The 23737-nt window shown below is 47.2% G+C and overlaps 1 protein-coding gene across 3 annotated transcripts in view; it reads left to right on the top strand.

Annotated features, from left to right (window-relative positions):
* TRIM67 (tripartite motif containing 67) overlaps positions 1 to 23737 on the top strand; it is a 55446-nt gene that overhangs the window by 17652 nt on the left and 14057 nt on the right. For 2 of the 3 annotated variants that reach the window (XM_068981796.1, XM_068981794.1), the window contains 4 exons: positions 17275 to 17370; positions 18903 to 19025; positions 19971 to 20081; positions 21494 to 21653. In XM_068981796.1, the coding sequence (XP_068837897.1) occupies positions 17275 to 17370; positions 18903 to 19025; positions 19971 to 20081; positions 21494 to 21653 (490 nt within the window). The remainder of the gene's footprint in view (positions 1 to 17274; positions 17371 to 18902; positions 19026 to 19970; positions 20082 to 21493; positions 21654 to 23737) is intronic. The other variant, XM_068981795.1, reaches the window with a different exon arrangement.

Below are 23737 nucleotides of genomic sequence, written 5' to 3'. Positions count from 1 at the left end.
GGGTGTCACAGGACCAGGCTCCCTCTGAAGGCTCTGGGAACGGTTGATCCAGGCCTCTCTCCTGACTCCAGGCAGCTCCTTGGCTTGTGGCTGAGTAACTCCAAGCTTCCTGCTGTGTGTGTCTGTCTCCAGATTCCCCCTTCTCTAATTAACTGGTTAATTAATTTTTGACTGCACTGGGTCTTCGTTGCCGCGCGTGGGCTTTCTCTAGTCGTGGCGGGGGCGCTTTGTCGCAGCGCTCGGGCGTCTCGCTGCGGTGCTTCTCTGGTTGGGGAGCATGGGCTCTAGAGCGAGGAATCAGCAGCTGTGGCACATGGGCTTAGCGGTCTGGAACATGTGAAATCTTCCCAGACCAGGGACCGAACCTATGTCCTCTGCATTGGCAGGCAGATTCTTAACCCCTGGACCACCAGGGAAATCTTCCCTTTTCTAAAGACTTCAGTCCTACGGGATAAGGGGCCACTCTACCCCACTACGACCTCATCTTAACTGAGTGCACCCGCAGTGACCCTATCTATCACATTTGGTGGCACTGAGGATCAGGACAGTGAAAAACTATTTTAAGTCACTAACCAGGCAGAAGGAGCCGGTTGCCTCCTCATGGAAAAAAAGTGGAAGTGTTAGCCACTAAGTCGTGTCCTACTCTTTGCAACCCCATGGAATGTAGCCCCACCAGGCTCCTCTGTCCATGGAATTCTCCAGGCAAGAATACTGGAGTGGGTACACTTTCCCTTCTCCAGGGGGTCTTCCTGACCCAGGGATCAAACTTTGCATTGCAGACAAATTCTTTACCATCTGAGCCACCAGGAAAGTTGTCTCCCTCATACCCTATAAAAATATTTGGCCAGGATGGATTTGAATTGTTTTCTAGCAGAGACTAGGCACATTAAGGCAAGTGGGAATTCAGATCCTTGTGGTGGGTCAGGGAGAATGAAGGCTTTGAGGTGGGAGAGGGGCTGTGGGTGTTGGGTGGCAGCGAGGACCCTGTAGACTCTGGGCAGCAGCGGGGTGCAGGAGAGAAGGGCTTTCAAGGGTAGCCATGTCATCCTTTGACTTTCCTCTGAACCCTTGTGACGATCACCCAAATTGATTATATTGAAAATATTAGCCATCCAGTGTTATCATAAGCAATGGTATTGTTGCATCAAGACACTGTTCTGAAGTCTAAATGTTCTGAATCAGAGGACATCTAGGGAAAGAGCATGTGACTGTTTTCAGTTGTAAAATTGCTTAACTGCTCAGGGTAGAAATTTCAAATGAGACCTTAGTAACATGAATTTTTTAGTGAAAATAACCCTATTGTTTTTTCAATTACACAAGATGATATTCATTTCTAAATATTTAGGCAATACAGACAAGATGCAAAGGAAAATGTGAAAATTCATTTGTACTCTTAAATTCTTACCTTGGTGTTCAGTTCAGTTCAGTTCAGTTGCTCAGTCGTGTCTGACTCCTTGTGCTACACATACACATATATAATTACCTTAATAGTGACCACATACATAATTACATACATATGTATGCCACATTGATTTAATCATTACTCCTGGATATTTAAGGTTGTGTATGAATTTTTACTATTTTGAAATTTTATTTATTTATTTTTGCTTGTGCTGGGTCTTCATTGCTGTGCTAGGGTTTTCTCTAGTTGTGGCAAGTGGGAGCTGCTCCTCCCGGTGCTGTGCAAGCTCCTCCTTGCTGTGGCTTCTCTTGTTGCAGAGCATGGGCTCTAGGGCTTGCAGGCTTCAGTAGTCGTGGCCCCTGGGCTGTGGCACACAGGATCAGTAATTGTGGCGCTGGTGCAGGGCTTAGTTGCTCCACAGCATGTGGGATCTTCCCAAACCAGGGATCGAACCCATGTCCCCTGCATTGGCAGGCAGATTCTTAACCACTGGACCACCAGGGAAGTCCTGGTCCTTGCTTCTGATCTTTGGTTCATTTTATAAACTTCTCTGCCATATTGTCCAAAAAAAAAAAAAAACTATTCAATTCATCTGTTCAGCAAATACTTATTGACTATACATTGGTAAGTCATACAGAGATGAAGCAGAGTTTCCATCCTCTAAGACCACACAGCTAAGCAGAAGAAAAGGTAAATGCATGCAGACAGTACAGTATAATGAGATGTGGGCCAGTACAGGAGCCCAGAAAAGTAGCATTTCCACCAGCCACGAAGGGGTGGTGGAGAGAGGAGACAGCAAGAGGGAGGGACATTTGAGCTGAGCTTTCTTTTTTTTTTAAGATTTATTTATTTTTATTATTTTTTATTTATTTTTTGGCTGTGCTGGGTCTTCATTGCTGTGCCGGGTCTTCACTGCTGTGCCAGGCTTCCTCCCTGCAGTAGCTTCTCTTATTGCGGAGCTCAGGCTCTAGGGAGTGAGGGCTTCAGCAGCTGCCACTCACAGGCTCTGGAGCTCAGGCTCAGTAGTGGTGGCACGGGGGCTTAGTTGCCCCAAAGCACATGGGACCTTCTCGGATCAGGGATTGAACCTGTGTCCCCTGCATTGGCAGGTGGGTTCTTAACCGCTGGACCACCAGGGAAGCCCTGAAGGTTTGTTTCAGAGACAACTATCCTAAAACTCTACGCTTGCCAGGGAATGAGGTCATGCACTTGAACTTCAGCAGTTGCAGTGCATGGGCTCAGCAGTTGTGGCACAACGGTTTAGTGGCCCTGAGGCATGTGGGATCTTCCCAGACCAGGGATCGAACCCATGCCCCTGTCTTGGCAGGGGGATTCTTAACCACTGAACCACCAGGGAAGCCCTGAGCTGAGGTTTGGATGATGAGGGTGCGCACTGGCAAAGCAAGGGGGAGACCACATCAGGCAGGCATACAGGGATGCATGATGGAGAAGATGGAGCAGCCTGGCAGGTGTGCTGAGGTCATCTGTGTCTGGCTGCTGGCCTTGCCTGTTAACTCCTACATGGGCTGACAAGCCTATGTCCCTAGGGGGACATAGAATTCCCAGTTAATCTGGGTCTGGTTTCTGCACACGTGAGCTCTTGAGGGTCATTTGGCACTAACTGACCCTCTTATCAGAATAGGAAGTGACCGTGTGTGCCCAGGGATACATGTAGTGATGTAGCAAGTTCCCATCAGGCCTGCCTCTTCTTATTTTTGACCTTACCAGCATTAAGGCCTAGCCAAGGAAGTTTGGTTGGTGTCTCTGACAAATCAGTGTTGGCAGCTTGAAGATACCTGTTGACAAGTTGAACTGCTCCCCCTGCACATCTGGGGCAGGAGCTCATCAAGAACTCCTAAGCTGTCAGCATTTTGGGGAGTTGGACTCTGAAGCTGAGCTGTGGTTGGGAAGGAGAAACAGTTCCCACCATCCTCATCTCCAGAGCGACTGAACTTACCCAAGTACAGCATGAATCACTGATTACAGCATAGCTATCTTTGTGTTTGTTTGACCTCCCAGCCAGTTAGACTTACTTGTTGTGAGCAAAAGAAACCAACTATGGCTTAGTTGAACTGAAGAAGATTTATTGGAAAAATTACACTTTTTCCTAAGCGCTCACAGAATCCAAGGGAGCTTTGAGAGCCAGGTTCAAAGTCACGACAGGGACTACACACAGCACCGCATGTGTGCCCGCCTGAGCTCGCAACACTAACAGGCAACTCACTTAAGCCCACAACAGCATCCCAGGGTTCCTCCTGCCACTGTCCCCCTTTATACGGTGGAGGAAAACAGGGGCAGGAAGAGGTTAAACAATTCACCCAAGGACACGGAGGTTGTGAGTTGGAATCCATACCTGGCATTTTGATTCCAAAGTCTTCCTCAAAACCTAAGACACAGGAGCTGCAAGAATGGTCTACTTGCAAGAGTCTGGTCAGGGGACTTCTGGAAGCTGAACCACAGTTCCCAATCTTTTTGGCACCAGGGACTGGTTTTGAGGAAGACAATTTTCCCATGAATCAGGGTCAGGAGGGATAATTTCTGGATGATTCAAGCACATTATATGTCTCATGCACTTCATTGTTGTTCAGTCTCTGAGTTGTGCCCAACTCCTTGTGGCCCCATGGACTGCAGCATGCCAGACTTCTCTTCTGTCCTTCACTGTCTTCCAGAGTTTGCACAAATTCATGGCCATTGAATTGGTGATGCTGTCTAACCATCTCATCCTCTGCTGCCTCCTTCTCCTTTTGCCTTCCATCTTTTCCAGCATCAGGATCTTTTTCAATGAGTTGGCTCTTCGCATCAGATAGCCAAAGTATTGGAGCTGCAGCATCTTGATTTCCTTTAGGATTAACTGGTTTGATCTCCTTGCTGTCTAAGGGACTCTCAAGAGTCTTCTACAGTACCACAATTCAAAAGCTTCAATTCTTTGGTGCTCAGCCTTCTTTATGGGCTAACTCTCGCATCCATACATTACTAGAAAAACCATACCTCTGACTATAGGGACCTTTGGTGGCAAAGTGTTATCTCTGCTTTTTAATATGCTGTCTAGGTTTGTCATAGATTTTCTTCCAAGGAGCAAACATCTTTTAATTTCGTGGCTTCAGTCACCAGCTGCAGTGATTTTGGAGCTCAAGAAAAGAAAATCTGTCACTGTTTCCATTTTACCCCTTCTATTTACCATGACGTGATGGGACCAGATACCATGATTGTAGTGTTTTTAATCTTGAGTTTCAAACCAGCTTTTTCACTCTCCTCTATCACTTTCATCAAGAGGCTCTTTAGCTTCTCTTCACTTTCTGCCATCTGGTATTATCTGCATTTTTGATGTTGCTAATATTTCTCCTGGCAATCTTGATTCCAGCTTGTGATTCATCCAGCCCAGCATTTTGCATGATGTCCTCTGCATATAAGTTAATTAAGCAGGGTGACAATATACAGTCTTGATGTACTCCTTTCCCAATTTTGAACCAGTCAGTTGTCCATGTACAACTATTTTAATTGTTATATGTTATAATTGTTGCTTCTTGACCCTCATACAGGTTTCTCAGGAGGCAGGCAAGATGGTCTGGTATTCTCATCTCCTTAGAAATTTTCTACAGTTTGTAGTGATCTACACAGCCAAAAGCTTTAGCGTACCTAATGAAGCAGAAGTAGACATTTTTCTGGAATTCCCTTGCTTTCTCTATGATCCAACAAATGCTGGCAATTTGATCTCTGGTTCCTCTGCCTTTTCTAAAAACAGCTTGTACCACTGGAAGTTTATAGTTCACATACTGCTGAAGCCTAGCTTGAAGGATTTTGAGCATAACCTTGCTAGCTCAAGGTTAGCTTGATTGTTAGATGATTATACAGTGGAGATAATGAATAGATTCAAGGGATTAGACCTGGTAGACAGAGTGCCTGAAGAACTATGCACAAAGGTTCACAAACTTCAGCAGGAGGCAGTGACCAAAACCATCCCCAAGAAAAAGAAATGCAAGAAGGCAAAGTGGTTGTCTGAGGAGGCTTTACAAATACCTGAAGAAAGAAGAGAAGTGAAAGGCAAGGGATAAAGGAAAAGATATACCCAACTGAATGCAGAGTTCCAGAGAATAGCAAGGAGAGATAAGAAAGCCTTCTTAAATGAACAATGCAAAAAAAAAAAAAAAAAAACCAACCTGAAAAAACAATATGAATGTGAAAGACTACAGATCTCTTCAAGAAAATTGGAGATATCAAGGGAACATTTCATGGGAGGATGGGCACAATAAAGGATAGGAATGGTATGGACCTAACAGAAGCAGAAGATATTAAGAAGAGGTGACAAGAATACACAGATGAGCTATACAAGAAAAGGTCTTAATGACCCAAATGTGAAATGAGTGCAATTGTACGGTAGTTTGAATATTCTTTGGCGTTGCCCTTCTTTGGGATTGGAATGAAAACACCTTTTCCAGTCCTGTGGCCACTGCTGAGTTTTCCAAATTTACTGACATACTGAGTGCAACACTTGAACATCATCATCGTCACCTAGGATTTTAAATAGCTCAGCAGAAATTCCATCACCTCCACTAGCTTTGTTCATACTAATGCTTCCTAAGACGCATTTGACTTCACATTCCAGGATGTCCCTCTCTAGGTGAGTGACCACACCATTGTGGTTATTCGGGTCATTAAGACCTTTTCTTTCTAAGGGATTTGATTTAGATCATACCTGAATGGCCTACTGGTTTTTCCTACTTTCTTCAATTTAAGTCTAAATTTTGCAATAAGGAGTTCATGATCTGAACCACAGTCAGCTCCAGGTCTTGCTTTTGCTGACTGTATAGAGCCCGTCCATCTTTGGGTGCAAAAAATATAATCAATCTGATTTCAGTGTTGACCATCTGGTGATGTCCATGTGTAGAGTCATCTCTTGTGTTGTTGGAAGAGAGTGTTTGCTATGACCAGTGTGTTCTCTTGACAAAACTCTCCTAGCCTTTGCCCTGCTTCATTTTTTACTCCAAGGCCAAATTTACCTGTTGTTCCAGGTATTTCTTGACTTCTACTTTTGTATCCCAATTCCCTAAGATGAAAGGATATCCTTTTTTGTGTATTAGTTCTAGAGGGTCTTGTAGGTCTTCATAGAACCAGTTAACTTCAGCTTCTTCGGCATCAGTAGTTGGGGCATAGACTTGGATTACCGTGGAGTTGAGTGGTTTGCCTTGGAAATGAACTGTGATTCTTCTGTTGTTTTTGAGATTGCACCTAAGTACTGCATTTCAGACTCTTTAGTTGACTATAAAGGCCACTCCATTTCTTCTATGGACTTCTTGTCCACAGTAGTAGATAATATTCATCTGAATTAAATTCTCCCATTCCAGTTCATTTTACTTCACTGATTCCTAAGATGCTGATGTTTACTCTTGCCATCTCCAGTTTGACCACTTCCAGTTTCAAGACCCTAACATTCCAGGTCCTCTGCAATACTGTTCTTTACAGCACTGGACTTGACATTCACCACCAGACACATCCACAACTGAGCATAGTTTCCTCTTTGGCTTGTTCACGTCAGTCTTTCTGGAGCTATTAGTAATTGCCCTCTCTTCTTCCCCAGCAGCGTATTGGACACCTTCTGACTTGGCAAGGGGGCTCATCTTCTGGTGGCATATCTTTTTGCTTTTTCATACTATTCGTGGGGTTCTCCAGGGAAGAGTATGGAAGTGGATTGCCATTTCCTCCTCCAGTGGACTATGTTTTGTCAGAACTCTTCGCTATGACTTGTCCATCTTGGGGGGGCTTACAGCGTGGCTCATAGCTTCATTGAGTTACAGAAGCCTCTGTGCCACCACAAGGCTGTTATCCAGGCAGGGGCTTGTGCACTTTATTTCTATTATTACATCAGCTCCACCTCAGATCAGTCAGTTCAGTTCAGTGGCTCAGATGAGTCCCACTCTTTGCGACCTCATGGACTGCAAGATGCCTGTCCATCACCAACTCCTAGAGCTTGCTCAAACTCTTTGAGTTAGTGATGCCACCTCAGATCATCAGGTATTAGATCCCAGAAGTTGGGACCCCTGCTACAGAGCAAATGCCTGTATTTCTACATTTCTTGGTCCTTTTGCTTAGTTTTGAACTCCAAGGAGCTGGCACATTCCCAACTGGAATAGGGCATGTGCCTGCCTCTCATCAGGTGATGGCAGTAGTACTGGGGTCATGACTCCAGTCCTACCAGGTGGGACCTGGTAGGGAAAGAGGCAGTTTCTCAAAGCAAAATATAAGCGCCATTAGGAAGGATAGCAGATGGCCAACAGCAGGAACCAGCAGTGCCTCCCACGGTTCCGTTATGCGCAGAACCACTGTCGCTAGACTGCCAGCCCCTGAGCCCAGGGCTGTCCATGCAGGCTCTCTCTTAAATCTTAAGATGGCTCTTGGAGAGCATATCACTACCCCCATTGCAAAGTGAGGATCCAAAGGCTCACAAAGAAACCTGGTCACATAAAATGAGGGTTTGAGTTCAGACCCTGACCCCAAAGTCCAGTTCTGGGGCCCCTGGGAGGATACAGCAGGGCTTCCAGCTACATGGCTGGCAGATCCAGGACCTTAGTCCACTCTCCAGCCTGGTTAGTGCAGGGCTGAGCTGTGAGTTGAGCTTCTGGGGAGCAGAGCCCCCATCACTGCCTCTGGTCCACCAAGGCCCCAGTGGCTGGCTCTGGGTGGGGGTGGGGACAATGTTAAACCAGCCATAGAGTAGCCGCGCTACATCCTATCCTGACCCATCTCCCCCATTGACAGGACTCACATGTTCATAATCTGAAATCTCTGTGAAGAAGGAGCCTTCCATTCCTGGGACCACCTGCATCCCACCCACCCATTATGGAGGGACTTAGGGAGGAAAAGAAAGGAGAGTCTGAGAGTGAAGTGGGGAAGGGGTGACACAAAAAGTCACAAAAAGAGGGAGGGTTTGACTGCCAGTGCCCAGGACCAGATGGGGCTTTGTGCCCTAGAAACAGCGGGTTCAGAGTGGCCACATGGCTGTTTTAATTAAGCCCAGTTGGAGAGGACTGAGACACAAGGAGTAGCTGGGGGCAGCTTGTCAGACAGAATCCATGACAGAATCTACTCACTGACTGGCCTCTGTGGAGCACTTTCTAGGTGGGTGGCCCTGTGCTGCCCGCACAGAGGAGCAAAGGACAGGCCTGCGGGGCAGCAGGAGCTGGGCCCGGGAATGCCACGGAGAGCTGATGCATTTCCCAAGGGCATCCCATCTCACAGAGAGGGAGATGGACCCCGGAAGGAGTTCCAAGGACACATTCCATTTGGGGAGGGAAGCAAAAGATCTATAGGGGGCATTTAGGAGCCATGTCTGGATCCTTGGTGTCTAACTTCCTGCGCTTCTACCAGGTAATCCTGATATCAGAGAACAAACACCTAGTTTAAAGGGCGGCAACTTAGGGGCTTCTCCGCAGAGACTGTGGCAAACATGAGAATTATCTCTGAGGCTGTGTGAACTAAAAGAATAAATAGGTCCCAGCAGAGAATTTAGATAATTCATGTCTTAGTCTGTGTGGGCTTCTAGAACAATACCATCTAATCAAGGCAAACTGGAAGTGGTCAAACAGGAGATGGCAAGAGTGAACGTCAATGTTTTAGGAATCAGCAAACTAAAATGGACTGGAATGGGTGAATTTAACTCAGATGACCATTATATCTACTCCTGTGGGCAGGAATCCCTTAGAAGAATTGGAGTAGCCATCATGGTCAACAAGAGTCCAAAATGCAGTACTTGAATGCAATCTCAAAAACAACAGAATGATCTCTGTTCATTTCCAAGGCAAACCATTCAATACCACAGTAATCCAAGTCTGTGCCCTGACCAATAATCCTGAAGAAGCTGAAGTTGAATGGTTCTATGAAGACTTACAAGACCTTCCAGAACTAACACCCCCAAAAGATGTCCTTTTCATTATAGGGGACTGGAATGCAAAAGTAGGAAGTCAAGAAACACCTGGAGTAACAGGCAAATTTGGCCTTGGAGTACAGAATGAAGCTGGGCAAAGGCTAATAGAGTTTTGCTAAGAGAAAGCACAGGTCATAGCAAACACCCTCTTCCAACAACACAAGAGAAGACTCTACACATGGACATCACCAGATGGTCAACACCGAAATCAGATTGATTATATTCTTTGAATCCAAAGATGGAGAAGTCAGCAAAAGCAAGATTGGGAGCTGACTGTGGCTCATATCATGAATTTCTTATTACCAAATTCAGGCTTAAATTGAAGAAAGTAGGGAAAACCACTAGACCATTCAGGTATGACCTAAATCAAGTCCGTTATGATAATACAGTGGAAGTGAGAAATAGATTTAAGGGACTAGATCTGATAGAGTGCCTGATGAACTATCGATGGAGGTTCATGACATTGTACAGGAGGCAGGAAGACCATCCCCAAGAAAAAGAAATGCAAAAGAGCAAAATGGCTGTCTGAGGAGCTCTTACAAATAGCTGTGAAAAGGAGAGAGGCAAAAAGCAAAGGAGAAAAGGAAATATATAAGCATCTGAATACACAGTTCCAAAGAATAGCAAGGAGAGATAAGAAAGACTTCCTCAGTGATCAATGCAAAGAAATAGAGGAAAACAACAGAATGGGAAAGGCTAGAGATCTCGTCAAGAAAATTAGAGATATCAAGGGAATATTTCATACAAAGATGGGCTCAATAAAAGACAGAAATGGTATGGACCTAACAGAAGCAGAAGCTATTAAGAAGAGGTGGCAAGAATACACAGAAGAACTATACAAAAAAGAGCTTCAAGACCCAGATAATCACGATGGTGTGATCACTCACCTAGAGCCAGACATCCTGGAATGTGAAGTCAAGTGGACTTTAGGAAGCATCACTACGAACAAAGTTAGTGGAAGTGATGGAATTCCAGTTGAGTTATTTCAAATCCTGAAAGATGATGCTGTGAAAGTACTGTTCTCAACATGTCAGTGAATCTGGAAAACTCAGCAGTGGCCACAGGACTGGAAAAGATCTGTTTTCATTTCAATCCCAAAGAAAGGAAATGCCAAAGAATATTCAAACTACCACACAATTGCATTCATCTGACATGCTAGTAAAGTAATGCTCAAAATTCTCCAAGCCAGGCTTCAACAGTACGTGAACCATGAACTTCCAGATGTTCAAGCTGGATTTAGAAAAGGCAGAGGAACCAGAGATATAATTGCCAACATCTGTTGGATATTGGAAAAGCAAGAGAGTTTCAGAAAAACACTTATTTCTGCTTTATTGATTATGCCAAAGCCTTTGACTGTGTGGATCACAATAAACTGTGGGAAATTCTGAAAGAGATGGGAATACCAGACCATCTGACCTGCCTCTTGAGAAATCTATATGCAGGTCAGGAAGCAACAGTTAGAACTGGACAGGGAACAACAGACTGATTCCAAATAGGAAAAGGAGTATGTCAAGGCTGTATACTGTCACCCTGCTTATTTAACTTATATACAAAGTACATCACGAGAAACCCTGGGCTGGATGAAGCACAAGCCGGAATCAAGATTGCTGGTAGAAGTATCAATAACCTCAGATATGCAGATGACACCACCCTTATGGGAGAAAGTGAGGAAATAAAGAGCCTCTTGATGAAAGTAAAAGAGGAGAGTGAAAAAGTTGGCTTAAAACTCAACATTCAGAAAACTAAAACCATGGCATCCGGTCCCATCACTTCATGGCAAATAGATGGGGAAACAGTGGAAACAATGTCAGACTTTTTTTGGGGGGCTCCAAAATCACTGCAGATGGTGCCTGCAGCCGTGAAATTAAAAGAAGCTTACTCCTTGAAAGGAAAGTTATGACCAACCTAGAGAGCATATTCAAAAGCAGAGACATTACTTTGTCAACAAAAGTCCGTCTAGTTAAGGCTATCATTTTGCCACTGGTCACGTATGGATGTGAGAGTTGAACTATAAAGAAAGCTGAGCACCGAAGAATTGATGCTTTTGAACTGTGGTGTTGGAGAAGACTCTTGAGAGTCCCTTGGGCTGCAAGGAGATTCAACCAGTCCATCCTAAAGGAGATCAGTCCTGGGTGTTCACTGGAAGGACTGATGTTGAAGCTAAAACTCCAATAGTTTGGCCACCTGATGCGAAGAGCTGACTCATTTGAAAAGACCCTGATGCTGGGAAAGATTGAAGGCAAGAGGAGAAGGGGATGACAGAAGATGAGATGGCTGGATGGCATCACCAATTCAATGGACATGAGTTTGAGTAAACTCCAGGAGTTGGTGCTGGACAGGGAGGCCTGGTGTGCTGCAGTCCATGGGGTCGCAAAGAGTCAGACACGACTGAGCAACTGAACTAAACTGAACTGAACCATACCACAGACTCAGTTCAGTTCAGTTCAGTCGCTCAGTCGTGTCCGACTCTTTGCGACTCCATGAATCGCAGCACGCCAGGCCTCCCTATCCATCACCAACACCCAGAGTTCACTCAGACTCATGTCCATCGAGTCAGTGATGCCATCCAGCCATCTCATCCTCGGTCGTCCCCTTCTCCTCCTGCCCCCAATCCCTCCCAGCATCAGAGTCTTTTCCAATGAGTCAACTCTTCGCATGAGGTGGCCAAAATACTGGAGCTTCAGCTTTAGCAGCATTCCTTCCAAAGAAATGCCAGGGCTGATCTCCTTCAGAATGGACTGTTTGGATCTCCTTGCAGTCCAAGGGACTCTCAAGAGTCTTCTCCAACACCACAGTTCAAAAGCATCAATTCTTCGGCACTCAGCCTTCTTCACAGTCCAACTCTCACATCCATACATGACCACAGGAAAAACCATAGCCTTGACTAGACGGACCTTAGTCGACAAAGTAATGTCTCTGCTTTTAAATATGCTATCTAGATTGGTCATAACTTTCCTTCTAAGGAGTAAGCGTCTTTTAATTTCATGGCTGCAGTCACCATCTGCAGTGATTTTGGAGCCCCCCAAAATAAACTCTGACACTGTTTCTACTGTTTCTCCATCTATTTCCCATGAAGTGATGGGACCAGATGCCATGATCTTCGTTTTCTGAATGTTGAGCTTTAAGCCAACTTTTTCACTCTTCTCTTTCACTTTCATCAAGAGGCGTTTTAGTTCCTCTTCACTTTCTGCCATAAGGGTGGTGTGATCTGAATATCTGAAGTTACTGATGCTTCTCCCAGCAATCTTGATTCCAGCTTGTGTTTCTTCCAGCCCAGCGTTTCTCATGATGTACTCTGCATATAAGTTAAATAAGCAGGGTGACAATATACAGCCTTGACGTACTCCTTTTCCTATTTGAAACCAGTCCGTTGTTCCATGGCTTAAACAACAGAGATTTATCTCTCACGGTTCTGAAGCCTGGACCTTACTGAGTCTTTACATGGCCTTTCCTCCGTGCATGTGGGATGAGAGAGTAAGGTCTTTTCTTTTAAGGACACTAATCCTATCATGGGGGCTCCACCCTCAATACCTAATCACATTCCAAAGTTTCCATCTCCTAATACCTCCATACCAGATGTTAAGGCCTCCATATATGGATTTTTGGAAGACACAAACATTCAGTCCATAACAACCCATATATGATAGACCCAGATCAAACAATGAAGAGGACTTTGGGGGACTTCCTTGGTGGTCCAGCAGTTAAGAATCCACCTGCCAATGCAGGGGACGTGGGTTCAATCCCTGGTCCAGGAAGATCCCACATGCTGTGGGGCAACTAAACCCATGTGCCACAACTACTGAACCCACCGTGTTGCACCTACTGAAGCCTGAGCAGCGAGAGTCCATGTTCCACAACAAGAGAAGCCTGCTTACCCCAACCAGAGAGTAGCCCCCACTTCCACAGCTAGAGAAAAACCTGTGCAGCAATGAAGACCCAGCAGAGACAAAAACAGATAAATAAACAAATTATTTTTAATTTACAGGTTTCTTTTAAGAAAGTAATAGCATGAGTAATCTAAAAGGATAGTTATCGTTATTAATTAGGATGATTAAATATTTTAAACAATGATATTATTAATAAAGTTACCATGAAAACAATAGTTAAATTATTTTATAATTTACACTTTCAAAGAAATACAAACAGCTGTTATTATTTTAAAAGAATTGATGTAAGTTTAACAAATTAGAAAAATTTGCACAAAAAATTAGACTGTTTAAATCAGTTCAGCACTTCTTACAACCCAGAGATCAAACTGAAGGCATCCTGTTAGATAATCATTGCATCATTATCTCCCAAACATTCACTAAAGAAGAACATTTAAAATGTCCTGTTTTGGTGTGATCAGGTTTTAAAAATAGCAAAAGAGGATTTGGGGAAAGCTCAAGCTATATTTCCAAGTATAATAGTGCAAACTCATATGAGGAGACGACCCTCTATAACAAAGAGAGAAAGAATCTTTCTGAGACACACAGCTAACAGATGACAGAGCCCAGATTTGGTTATATGCCCCAGAGTCCTCTTGCTTAATGCACTGTGGTAGTCACTCAGTCATGTCTGACTCTTTGTGACCCCATGGACTGTAGACCACCAGGCTTTTCTGACCATGGAATTCTCCAGGCAAGAATCCTGGAGTGGGTAGACACTTTCTTCTCCAGGGGATCTTTCCAACCCAGGGATTGAACCTAGGTCTCCTAGGTCTCGTAGGCCTCCTTGGCAGATTCTTTACTATCTTAGCCACCAGGGAAACCAGCTTAATGCATTATGAGGCCCTATAACTCCATCCTAGAGGCTAGGCCAGGAAGCAGGTGGTTTGGCCCTGTTGGAAATACTGACATTTTTAAGCTGTCTAAACTCAGAGACTCTATAGCAAAGTAATTCTAACCTTTAAGAAATAAGAAGGCATAAAATACAATGTTTGATTCAAGTTCAAAATCTATTCAGTCATTTTAAAATATTTATCTTCTGTCTGGATATTTCCTTTCTTTCCAAGAGTGTAGTATGGTCACAGAGACTGAACAACCCATTCTCATTTCGCAGATGGCAGGGTCTTCCTCTGACCATGGAGTTCTCCAGGATACTGGAGTGGATTGCCCTTCCGTTCTCCTGGGAGTCTTCCCGACCCAGGGATCAAATCTGGGTCTCCTGCATTGCAGACAGATTCTTCACCATCTGAGCCACCAGGGAAGCCCTTCTCTAGGACCAGAAGAACACAGTTTTCTGTGTCCCCTGCTGGCTCCCTAAACAGTCCTTGTGGAAAAGAGGAAGAGCATGTCTCAAAAAACTGCAGCTAAATACAATATGCTGTGAACCTGTAACCTGTTGCCAATAAGTAATTTGTCCCTTGAGCAATGGTTTCCACCTTTGCCACCCGATCCCTGGCTCCTTTTCCAGTAGAACAACCAGGGCCAGTTTCCACAGTGCTGCCACCTGGGCAAGCAGAGCTGACTTGTGGCCCCACCACATGGGAAGGAACTAGGGTCAAGAAAGGTATTAATACAAGTGTGTGCTTGTTGACCAGCTCTCACATGGGAGCCCGGGCTCTTCCGTCAGGACTTTGCTGCACCCTCCTGGGCCGGGGTCACAGGCAAGTCTGATGAGCCTGGAGCAGTGTCTAGTGAGCTGTGAGTTCATTCTCCTTTCAGCTGGGTGTCTGCCTAAGGCCACTGGAACCTTTCAAAAATCACTTGTTCTGGGCTCCTTGCCAAGCTCCAGGATCTATTTGCCAAGTAGGAAGTAGGTCGAGAGCAGGGCTGGGCTGCAGGGAGACTGGGGCTGGTGGGGGCAGAGCCATGCTGGCTCCAGTTTCCCAGGTGGAAGGAGGGGGACACTCGCTAATGCGGCTTCTTGTGGACACGTGCGCTGCCCGTGGATCTACAGGGATCTGTCTTGGTTAGCACCCGCTTCTAGTGGAGCAGTTGCTTTGCTTGCTATTCAGCCAGTGAGCACTTTTTGAGCCCCTATTTTGTGCCTGGCTAGAAAGACAAAGACAAAGTCCCCACCATGAAGGAGTGCATAGGTTACCAGGAATGGGCCTCTCCTTGGAGAGAAAAGGGGTGCGGCCTCCGAGGGCCCTCTTCTTGCAGTGAGTGTTGTAGGGAGGGAGGCACCCCTTTCCTGGACACAGATGATGAGTCTAAGTGACGCTGACCTCTCCAGTTCCTCCTGAGTGAAGTTATCAGACACAGGCTGAACTGGTAAGGATGAGTGCAAAGATCTGTGCTGCCCAGGACAGTAGCCACTGGCCACACATGGTAGCTGAAAACTAAGTAAAGTTTCAAGTGCGCAGAGCCACCCATACTGGTGGCAGCTGTATGAGACAGAGCAGACGCAGAATGTTCTGCTATTCCTGCGATTTCTATTGGCTAGTCTTCCTGCATAGATAATTGCAACAGAATTGTCCATAGTGGTAAGCGTGGAGGGAAGGGCTTACACCAGCTGAAGTGTGTGTGTGGGGGGAGAGGGGAGTGCAATTGGGAAGCCATTGGAGGCAGGGAGAGCTTCTCCAGGAGCCACCTCTCAGCTGAGCCACACCCAAGGTGCCCAGCCATCTCTCAGAGCAGGACACAGCCCAGACCTCACCTTGAACATTGATGACCCCAGTCACCTTCCATCTTCCCATGTCTTCTCATCCACTCTGTGGCTATGTTTGTACCATCCAATGGATCTCAAAGTGCATCAGACATCCCTGGATAGCTTGTTAAAAGAAAGATTCCTGGGCTTCACCCCCAGGTTCTGAGCAGTAAGACTGGAGTGAGGCCAGAGAATTTGGATTTCTAGCAAATTCTTGGGTGATGCTGATGTTGAGGGTCCAGGAACCACACTTGGAACCATGGATATGGTCCAAAGAACCACATTAATTAACCCGTTCATTCCACAAATATCCAACTGTTTAATGCTGCCGTGTGCCTGGTGCTCTTTCTGGATGTGAGCAACGAGAGAACTCACATTCTTGGGAGGAGAGACACACAGCAAACAAACCTGTGCACATTATGAAGAAGCATAAAGCAGGGCAAGGAGAGAGGCCTCTCAGACAGATCATATTTGAGCAGAGACCTAAAGACAGTGGAGAGTGGGTATGACCCAGCTTTTCTGGCCCCATTTTTTCCCCTGCCCTCAGCTTTTTAATTGGAAACATGAAAGTACCGTTAAAAATCAAGGGCATCAGGAGATTTCCCTGGTGGTCCAGTGGTTAAGACTCCACACTTCCACTGTAGGGGATATGGGTTCAATCCTTGGTTGGGGAACTAAGATCCCACAGGCTGCAAGGCATGATCAAAATATAGATAAATAAAATTTAAAAACAAAGGGCATCAGTCTATTCAATAATGAAGTTTTGAAGACAGATTCGATTGTGTAGGCATACGTTTCATTGAAAAGAAGCCTGAGGCTAAAGGCCATAGATTTGAAACCAGCCTGCAGCTCTGCCTTTGGGTCCCAGTAACTGAGCAGAGTTAGGAGTCTCGATTGCCAAGGAGGCCACCACCATCCCTTCTATATGGTGACTTGGGACCCTCCACGTGGCTCAAACTCATTTCCAGGTCCCTTTCCCACCCATCCCACTTAGGCCAAAATGCAACTGTGTACAAACCTGGGGTGTCCACACATTGGTGTCTGAGTGTCCTACTGAGGGGGGTAGAGCTGCTGTGGGAGGGGCGGGGGCCAGACCCGGTCAGGTCTATACTTGCTTCTTGTCCTGGGTCCTGTCAGCCCCAACCAATTAGCTGAATGCTCCTTACTTCTATCCAGCTTTGGGGTGCAGACAGAAGAGAGCAGGTCAACCAACACTTTATCAGCCATTGCTGGAAAAACAAGCCCATGCTGCAATGACCGGGCTCCCTCCTTGGAGGAAAGCTCTTGGTTATACCCTATTATAAACACAGCTTTCAGGGTGAATGGCAGACCAAATGCTTTTAACACCTAATTTTCCTTTTCAATCTGTAATATCTTTTAGGCCCAGCTGTCTCAGGCCTTAAATGGAGTTTCCGATAAGGCGAAAGAAGCAAAGGAGTTTCTGGTTCAGCTGAAGAACATTCTGCAGCAGATCCAGGTGAGCCCAGACCCCACCCCTCTGCAGAAGGGATGCGAGACATAGATGAGGAAAGGGCAGGCCCCTGGCAGCTCTTCTCAGTGTTGAACACGGGCAGGCCCAACTGCTCCGCTGCACAGCCTCAGGTGTGGCAGACACTACACACCCAACCCACTGGCAGCCATCTGGTAGGAAGGGGATTTCACTTGAACTCAGAAAGAATCGTAGAAAGAGAACCAGGCAGAAATAATGCGTGGCCATACAGTGCTACCCCTGTGTGTATACAGTGCTTTCATACCAAATGCACTATAATAGAAAAGCACCAGTTACTAAATAAACGTATTTACTGAGCACCCATGCTGTGTCACGTACAAGCCCGACACTGATCAATAAGGTGCAGTCTGTGGCCCCGGGAGCTCTGTCTGTCAGGGAGAGAGTGTATAAACGCACGCAGGGAGGACCTTTCACGCAGATCACGAACTTCCTGGTATCTGGGTGGAAAAGGGGGACTGAGGGCACTGAGCTCTAAACCAGCCGATAGAAACCACCCTGCCTAATAAGCAAAAGCACAAAGTTCAGCCACCAGGCACTTCCTTCTCTGTTTCTGATGTTTCAGGACAACAGCTATTTGGTGGGGTTGCTATAACAAAGCACCATAGACTGAGTGGCTTCAACCCCAGTAACCTATTTTCTCACAGTTATGAAGGCTGGAAGTTCAAGATCGAGGCGTGGGCAGGGGTGGTTCCTCCTGAGGGCTCTCTCCTGGGCTGGCAGATAGCCACCGCCTTCCTGCATCCTCAGGGGGCTCTCCCTCTGTGCCTGTCTGTGTCCTGACTGCCTCTTCTAAGGACACAGTCACGCTGGATCAGAGCCCAGCCTAAGGACCTCGTTTAAGTTACTTCTTTCAAGGCCGTTTCTCCAAACACAGTCTTGTTCTGAGGTCATGGGGGTTTGGACTTCATCATAGGAACTTGGGGCAGGGGTGGGAGGAAACACATTAGCCCATGCCACGAGGTCTGAATCCAGGCTGGTCTGAGAGGTGTTGAAGGACTCTTTTTCACAACGGAGAAAGACAGATCCTACAGCCAGACCACTGGCTTTTGTTTGTTTTACTGCTTTCTGATCATGAAAAGTAAAAATATGTTCTGGAAATTGTGAAAAGTAGAAAATAGCACACAAAAGCAACAGAAGTTCACCAATATCTCACCCCTTTAAGTGGCCACCCCACTATTTTGACACGCTCTTCCATTAGTTCACACACACTCACACACACACACAGTATGCAATTACGCTGCATACACTTGTAGCTGCTTTTTTTCTTGCTAAGTCTCTCATTGAGTGTTTCCCGTGACACTGAAAACCCTCACAAACCCGCATGGCTCAGGTGATGCTGAATATTCGTTCCATCGTCTGATGTGCTGAGACTCACATGTGCAGTCTCCAGTCTGGAAGCAGGACCGCTCTCTCTGGGGCCCACTTGCTGACACAGCGGTGTCTCTAGCACTGGCCACGTCTCTGTGTGTCTCCTCCCTAAAGCTCTCTGCGTCCCACAGGAGAATGGCCTGGACTACGAGGCCTGCCTGGTGGCTCAGTGTGATGCTCTGGTCGATGCTCTGACCCGGCAGAAAGCCAAGCTGCTCACCAAGGTCACCAAAGAGAGGGAGCACAAGCTGAAGGTGGGTGCCCGGGCAGCCAGTGCGCCCAGTCCCATCCCCCTCCCTGCCCAGGGTGGGGGAACACGCGGTGTAGACAAGGGGTCAGTGTTAGTTGAGGGTATGAATGAATGAACGAGTGAGGGGAGGAAGCACTGAGCAGGTTCCCTGGGACCTACGTACCCTCGTGCCACTTTGCCTGCAGTAATCGCCATGCCTACTCTTCCTCCAAAGCGGGGACCAGACACCTGAATCCTGCTGCTTTCAGTCAGAAGCCCCCCTCTCCCATCTGCCGGGACCCTGCTTTCTGTGGAAGGCACACACCTTGCTCCCACCTTGCAGAGCGGAGACGGCCTCGTTGGGCGATGAGGGCTGTGCTCAGGGCCCCGGCTCGGCCCCTCCATCAGGTTTTCTGGCATCTGGTGCTTGCGTGGTCAGCATGGTGGCCAGTGACCACCATGGAAAGGCAAGAGTTCCCCTCACTCGCACCGGGCCCCTGGTCCAGGCAGCTGCCCCATGATCACCCTGCCTTAATGAAAACTACTCACTTCATGGTCTGGGCTCGATCTATTTCATAGACATTTCCCAACTGAACCAGAAATATTACTGAAGGGCGAGAAGGAATGTGTGCTGGGGATGGTCCATGGATTACATCCAAAGCAGTTGAGCCCCTCAAGTGACCACCCAGCAAGCGAGAGTCGGGGGCATGGACTGGTCACGTGGGAGGTTTCAGATTGTGTGCGTTCTCTGGTTTTTATCCAGAGTTCAGGAAGTGTGCTCTGTTGGGTGTGGCAGGCCTGCTTGTGGGGCAGTGTGTCCAATTACTCCCCTGTAACGAGGGCACGTGAAGCTCAGGAACAGAGCAGCGGCAGGAGAGGGTACAAAGGAGTCGAGAACAGTGCTGCCTCCCGCTGCAGCCGGGCTGTTCTTTGTCCATGAGACGGTTACCAGGGGTCCTTTTCATGGCAGATGGTTTGGGACCAGATCAATCACTGCACGCTGAAGCTGCGCCAGTCCACTGGGCTGATGGAGTACTGCCTGGAGGTGATCAAGGAGAATGACCCCGCCGGGTTCCTGCAGGTGAGCGGGTTGGCAATCCTTCTTCCAACTCCATGTCTGCATCCCAAACCAGCCAAGATTCTAGGAAAGTCCCTCCCCGTGGCTTGGAGTTGAGCAGATTCTCCTGTGCTCAGTGATTCCAGAATACCTGAGATCTCGTCTTGGCTGTTCTCACAAGCTCTGACCTGGCTCTAGGTCATCATTAGAGAAGGTGAAACATCACAGTCTCTAGGCCTGCAATGGCTCGACTTCCTGGAGCACCAGTGCAACATTTTCCCCACAGATGAAAGAAGACAGTCTGCCAGTCAAGCTGGAAAGATTGCACTGGAATAAGTGAGTCAGCAGAATCCACATGACCCCCAGTGGGCAGAGTCCTGCAGGTCTGGACAGAATACCACAGCCCAGAAAGCCCAGGCTGCCTTGCTGGGCAACTCCCAGCAGCCAGGCTAATCCGGGTCATGAGCATCTTTTAGGAACACTTCTGTGACTCAAACGAAAGCCCAGTCCTCCTTCTGTGGGGAAAATGATGAATCTCCTTGATTGGTCCCCAGGAAGGGTGCACGGGCATCATAGCTCTACAGGGACACGTGCAAATTCTGAATGAGCAAGACTTTTTCCAGCAGAGAACAGAGCTGCGGGTTTGATACAGTGGGAGTTTGGAGCAGAAGCTGCAGAACAACATGGAGGAAAGACAGTGGGAGGGAGGGGGCGGCCCAGTCCTGGGGTGAAGGAGATGCTTTCAAATGCTAGGACAAACCACTAGTGAGTTCCACTTTGCAAAGTGTGGGATCTAGCAAAAGAAGAACATGCAGAGTGTTTCTGTATGTTTTAAAAGTATCGTTTGCTTCCGAACGAACTTAGATACAAAACAGAAAGAGACTCAGACTTAGAAAATGAACCAGTGGTTGCCGAGGGGAATGGATATCTAGGGAACTTGGCAGGTTCATGGATGCACTGCTAGATACAAAATGGATAACCAACAAGGAACTCTGCCCAGTGTTATGTGGCAGCCTGGATGGAAGTGGGGGGGTTTGTGGGAGAACGGATACATGTGTATGTATGGCCGAGTCCCTTGGCTGTTCACTTGAAACTATGACAGCATTGTTAATAGGCCATACCCCAGTACAAAATAAGAAGTTCAAAAAAATAAATTAAAAGTATCATTTGCCTTACTAAAGGGTTTAGCATAAAACAGCAAGTGCTTTTTTGCAGGGAACATGACTGACCTATGAAGATGATTTAGACAATATAATGCATTTTTATTTACCCCCACACCAGCATGGGTCCTGACATCTCTGCCAGGGCTTGAGAGGGCATGCTTAACACAGCCACCTCCTGAGCCCATGGAGATGAAGCCCCTACCCTTTCCTCACCACCTGCTGTGTTATTTTTCCTTTGCATGTGGAAACCCTAAACTCTGTGCTTCCTTTAAGATCTCCGATGCCCTGATCAAGCGTGTCCAGGTGTCTCAAGAGCAGTGGGTCAAAGGCGCCCTGGAGCCCAAAGTGTCCGCAGAGTTTGAGCTGACCTTGGACAGCGAGCCGCTGCTGCAGGCCATCCACCAGCTGGACTTCATTCAGATGAAATGTAGGGGTGAGCCGTGGTTGGCCCAGTTCAGTTGTTGCTTCTTCTGGAAGAGGCATCCACTCTGCAGGGCAGCTCATGCATCGGAAGACTTGTGACCCTGGTGTGACCCAGATTGGGAGGGAGGGACTTCTGCAGCACAGACCCGGGTTCAGGTCCCAGTTCAGTGTCCTCGAGCTGGTGACCTCTGCGGGTAGCCCCCAGCCTGAGCCACAGGTTTCGCATGTAGGAAAGAGGATTGTTTGTTGGTTCAGAGACACCTATTGAGTGTTTATCACCTGCCAGGCACCATCCTCGGTGTTCAGGACACAGCCATGAACAAGTCCACAGACTCCCTCACAAAACTGAGCTGGCATTCTAGAGAAGGAAATAGGCAATGATACAACAGATAGTGTAATATAACCTGAGAGTGGCAGGTGTGACCAACAAGGTGCTTTTTGAGAAGTGAAAGTGTTAGCGCTCAGTCATGTCTGACTCTTTCTGACCCCCATGGACTGTAGCCCGCCAGGCTCCTCTGTCCATGGAATTCTCCAGGCAAGAATACTGAAGTGAGTAACCATTCCCTTTTCCAGGAGATCTTTCCAGTTAGGAATCAAACCTGAGTCTCCTGCATTACAAGCTGATTCTTTACCATCTAAGCCACCAGGGAAGCCATTTTTTTGAGAAGGCATTAGTATGGGGCTAGTGTTTTGAGGTGAAGACAATGGCACCCCACTCCAGTACTCTTGCCTGGAAAATCCCATGGATGGAGGAGCCTGGTAGGCTGCAGTCCATGGGGTCACGAAGAGTCGGACACGACTGAGCGACTTCACTTTCACTTTTCACTCTCATGCATTGGAGAAGGAAATGGCGACCCACTCCAGTGTTCTTGCCTGGAGAATCCCAGGGATGAGGGAGCCTGGTGGGCTGCCGTCTATGGGGTCACACAGAGTCGGATACGACTGAAGTGACTTAGCAGCAGCAGCAGCAGCAGTGTTTCAAGGTGAGAAGGAAAGAGATGCAATATAAAGGAAGAAGGTTCCAGGCAGCAGAGGGCAGGTATAAGTTTGCTGTGTTCCAAGCAGAGCGAGGTCAGAGGTGACAGCAGTGTGGAGAAGGTGGTGGGTGGTAGAGATGACTTCAGAGAGCTGGGGGGACACAGGCTATGGGTTAAGAAAAGTTTGCATAACTTTCCCCAGGTTACAAAATTAGCATGTGAGGTCACCCTGCCTCTCCAGAGACATTAAGGGTACATTCAGGGGAGGGAATAAAACTCTTTGGGGGTTTATTTTTTTAATCAATATATCAAAGAGCTGAACACCACACCTACAGAAGCTGTGAACTCAGGAAAATGCTCACTTGCAAAGTATGTGGCCATTTTTAAACGGAAGACACCCAGTCTCTGTGCTCACTCCCACACTCAGTTTGCACCTGAGGTGAGGTTTGGAAATGCCATCTGCCCCAGGTGTGAATGAGGCGTGCTTCTGGGAGCAGAATAATCCTGGCAGAAGTGGGGGCTCTGGAAAGTGGGGGTGCTGACAGAGACCACTTGGAGCTGCTCCTGACAGGGTGGGGTGGCGGAATTCACAGAGGAAGTGGGAAAGCGGGAAGCAGTGCCCAGGGATGCAGAGAGGACTCCTTCCACACTGATAACCCAGGGTCCTGGGGCCAGCATGGAGCCAGCCCAGAGACGACACCCATAACAGACAGTGCTACACCTCACTAAACTGTCCACCAAGATGTGGAAGATGATGCCCTAACATCTGGACCCAAATGGAAATCTGTAGTTTTTACAAAAACTCATGTTGCAGTGTTCCCTTTGAAAAATGTCAGCATGGACTATGCATGCGTGCATACTAAATCGCTTCAGTTGTGTCCACCCCTTTGCAACCCTGTGGACCATAGCCCACCAGGCTCCTCTGTCCATGGGATTCTCCAGGCAAGAATACTGGAGTGGGTTTCCATGCCCTCCTCCAGGGGATCTTCCCGATCCAGGGATAGAACCCAAGTCTCTCATGTCTCCTGCATCGGCAGGCACGTTCTTTATCAGACGTCACCTGGGAAGCCCCAGCATGGACTATATTTCTAAAATCTCTCGAGCCTGAACACAACTA

Source organism: Capricornis sumatraensis, chromosome 10, assembly GCF_032405125.1.
Source record: "Capricornis sumatraensis isolate serow.1 chromosome 10, serow.2, whole genome shotgun sequence".
Taxonomy (NCBI): Eukaryota; Metazoa; Chordata; class Mammalia; order Artiodactyla; family Bovidae; genus Capricornis; species Capricornis sumatraensis.
Note: the sequence above shows the minus strand (reverse complement) of the source record. Positions and strands in the feature narration are given on the sequence as shown.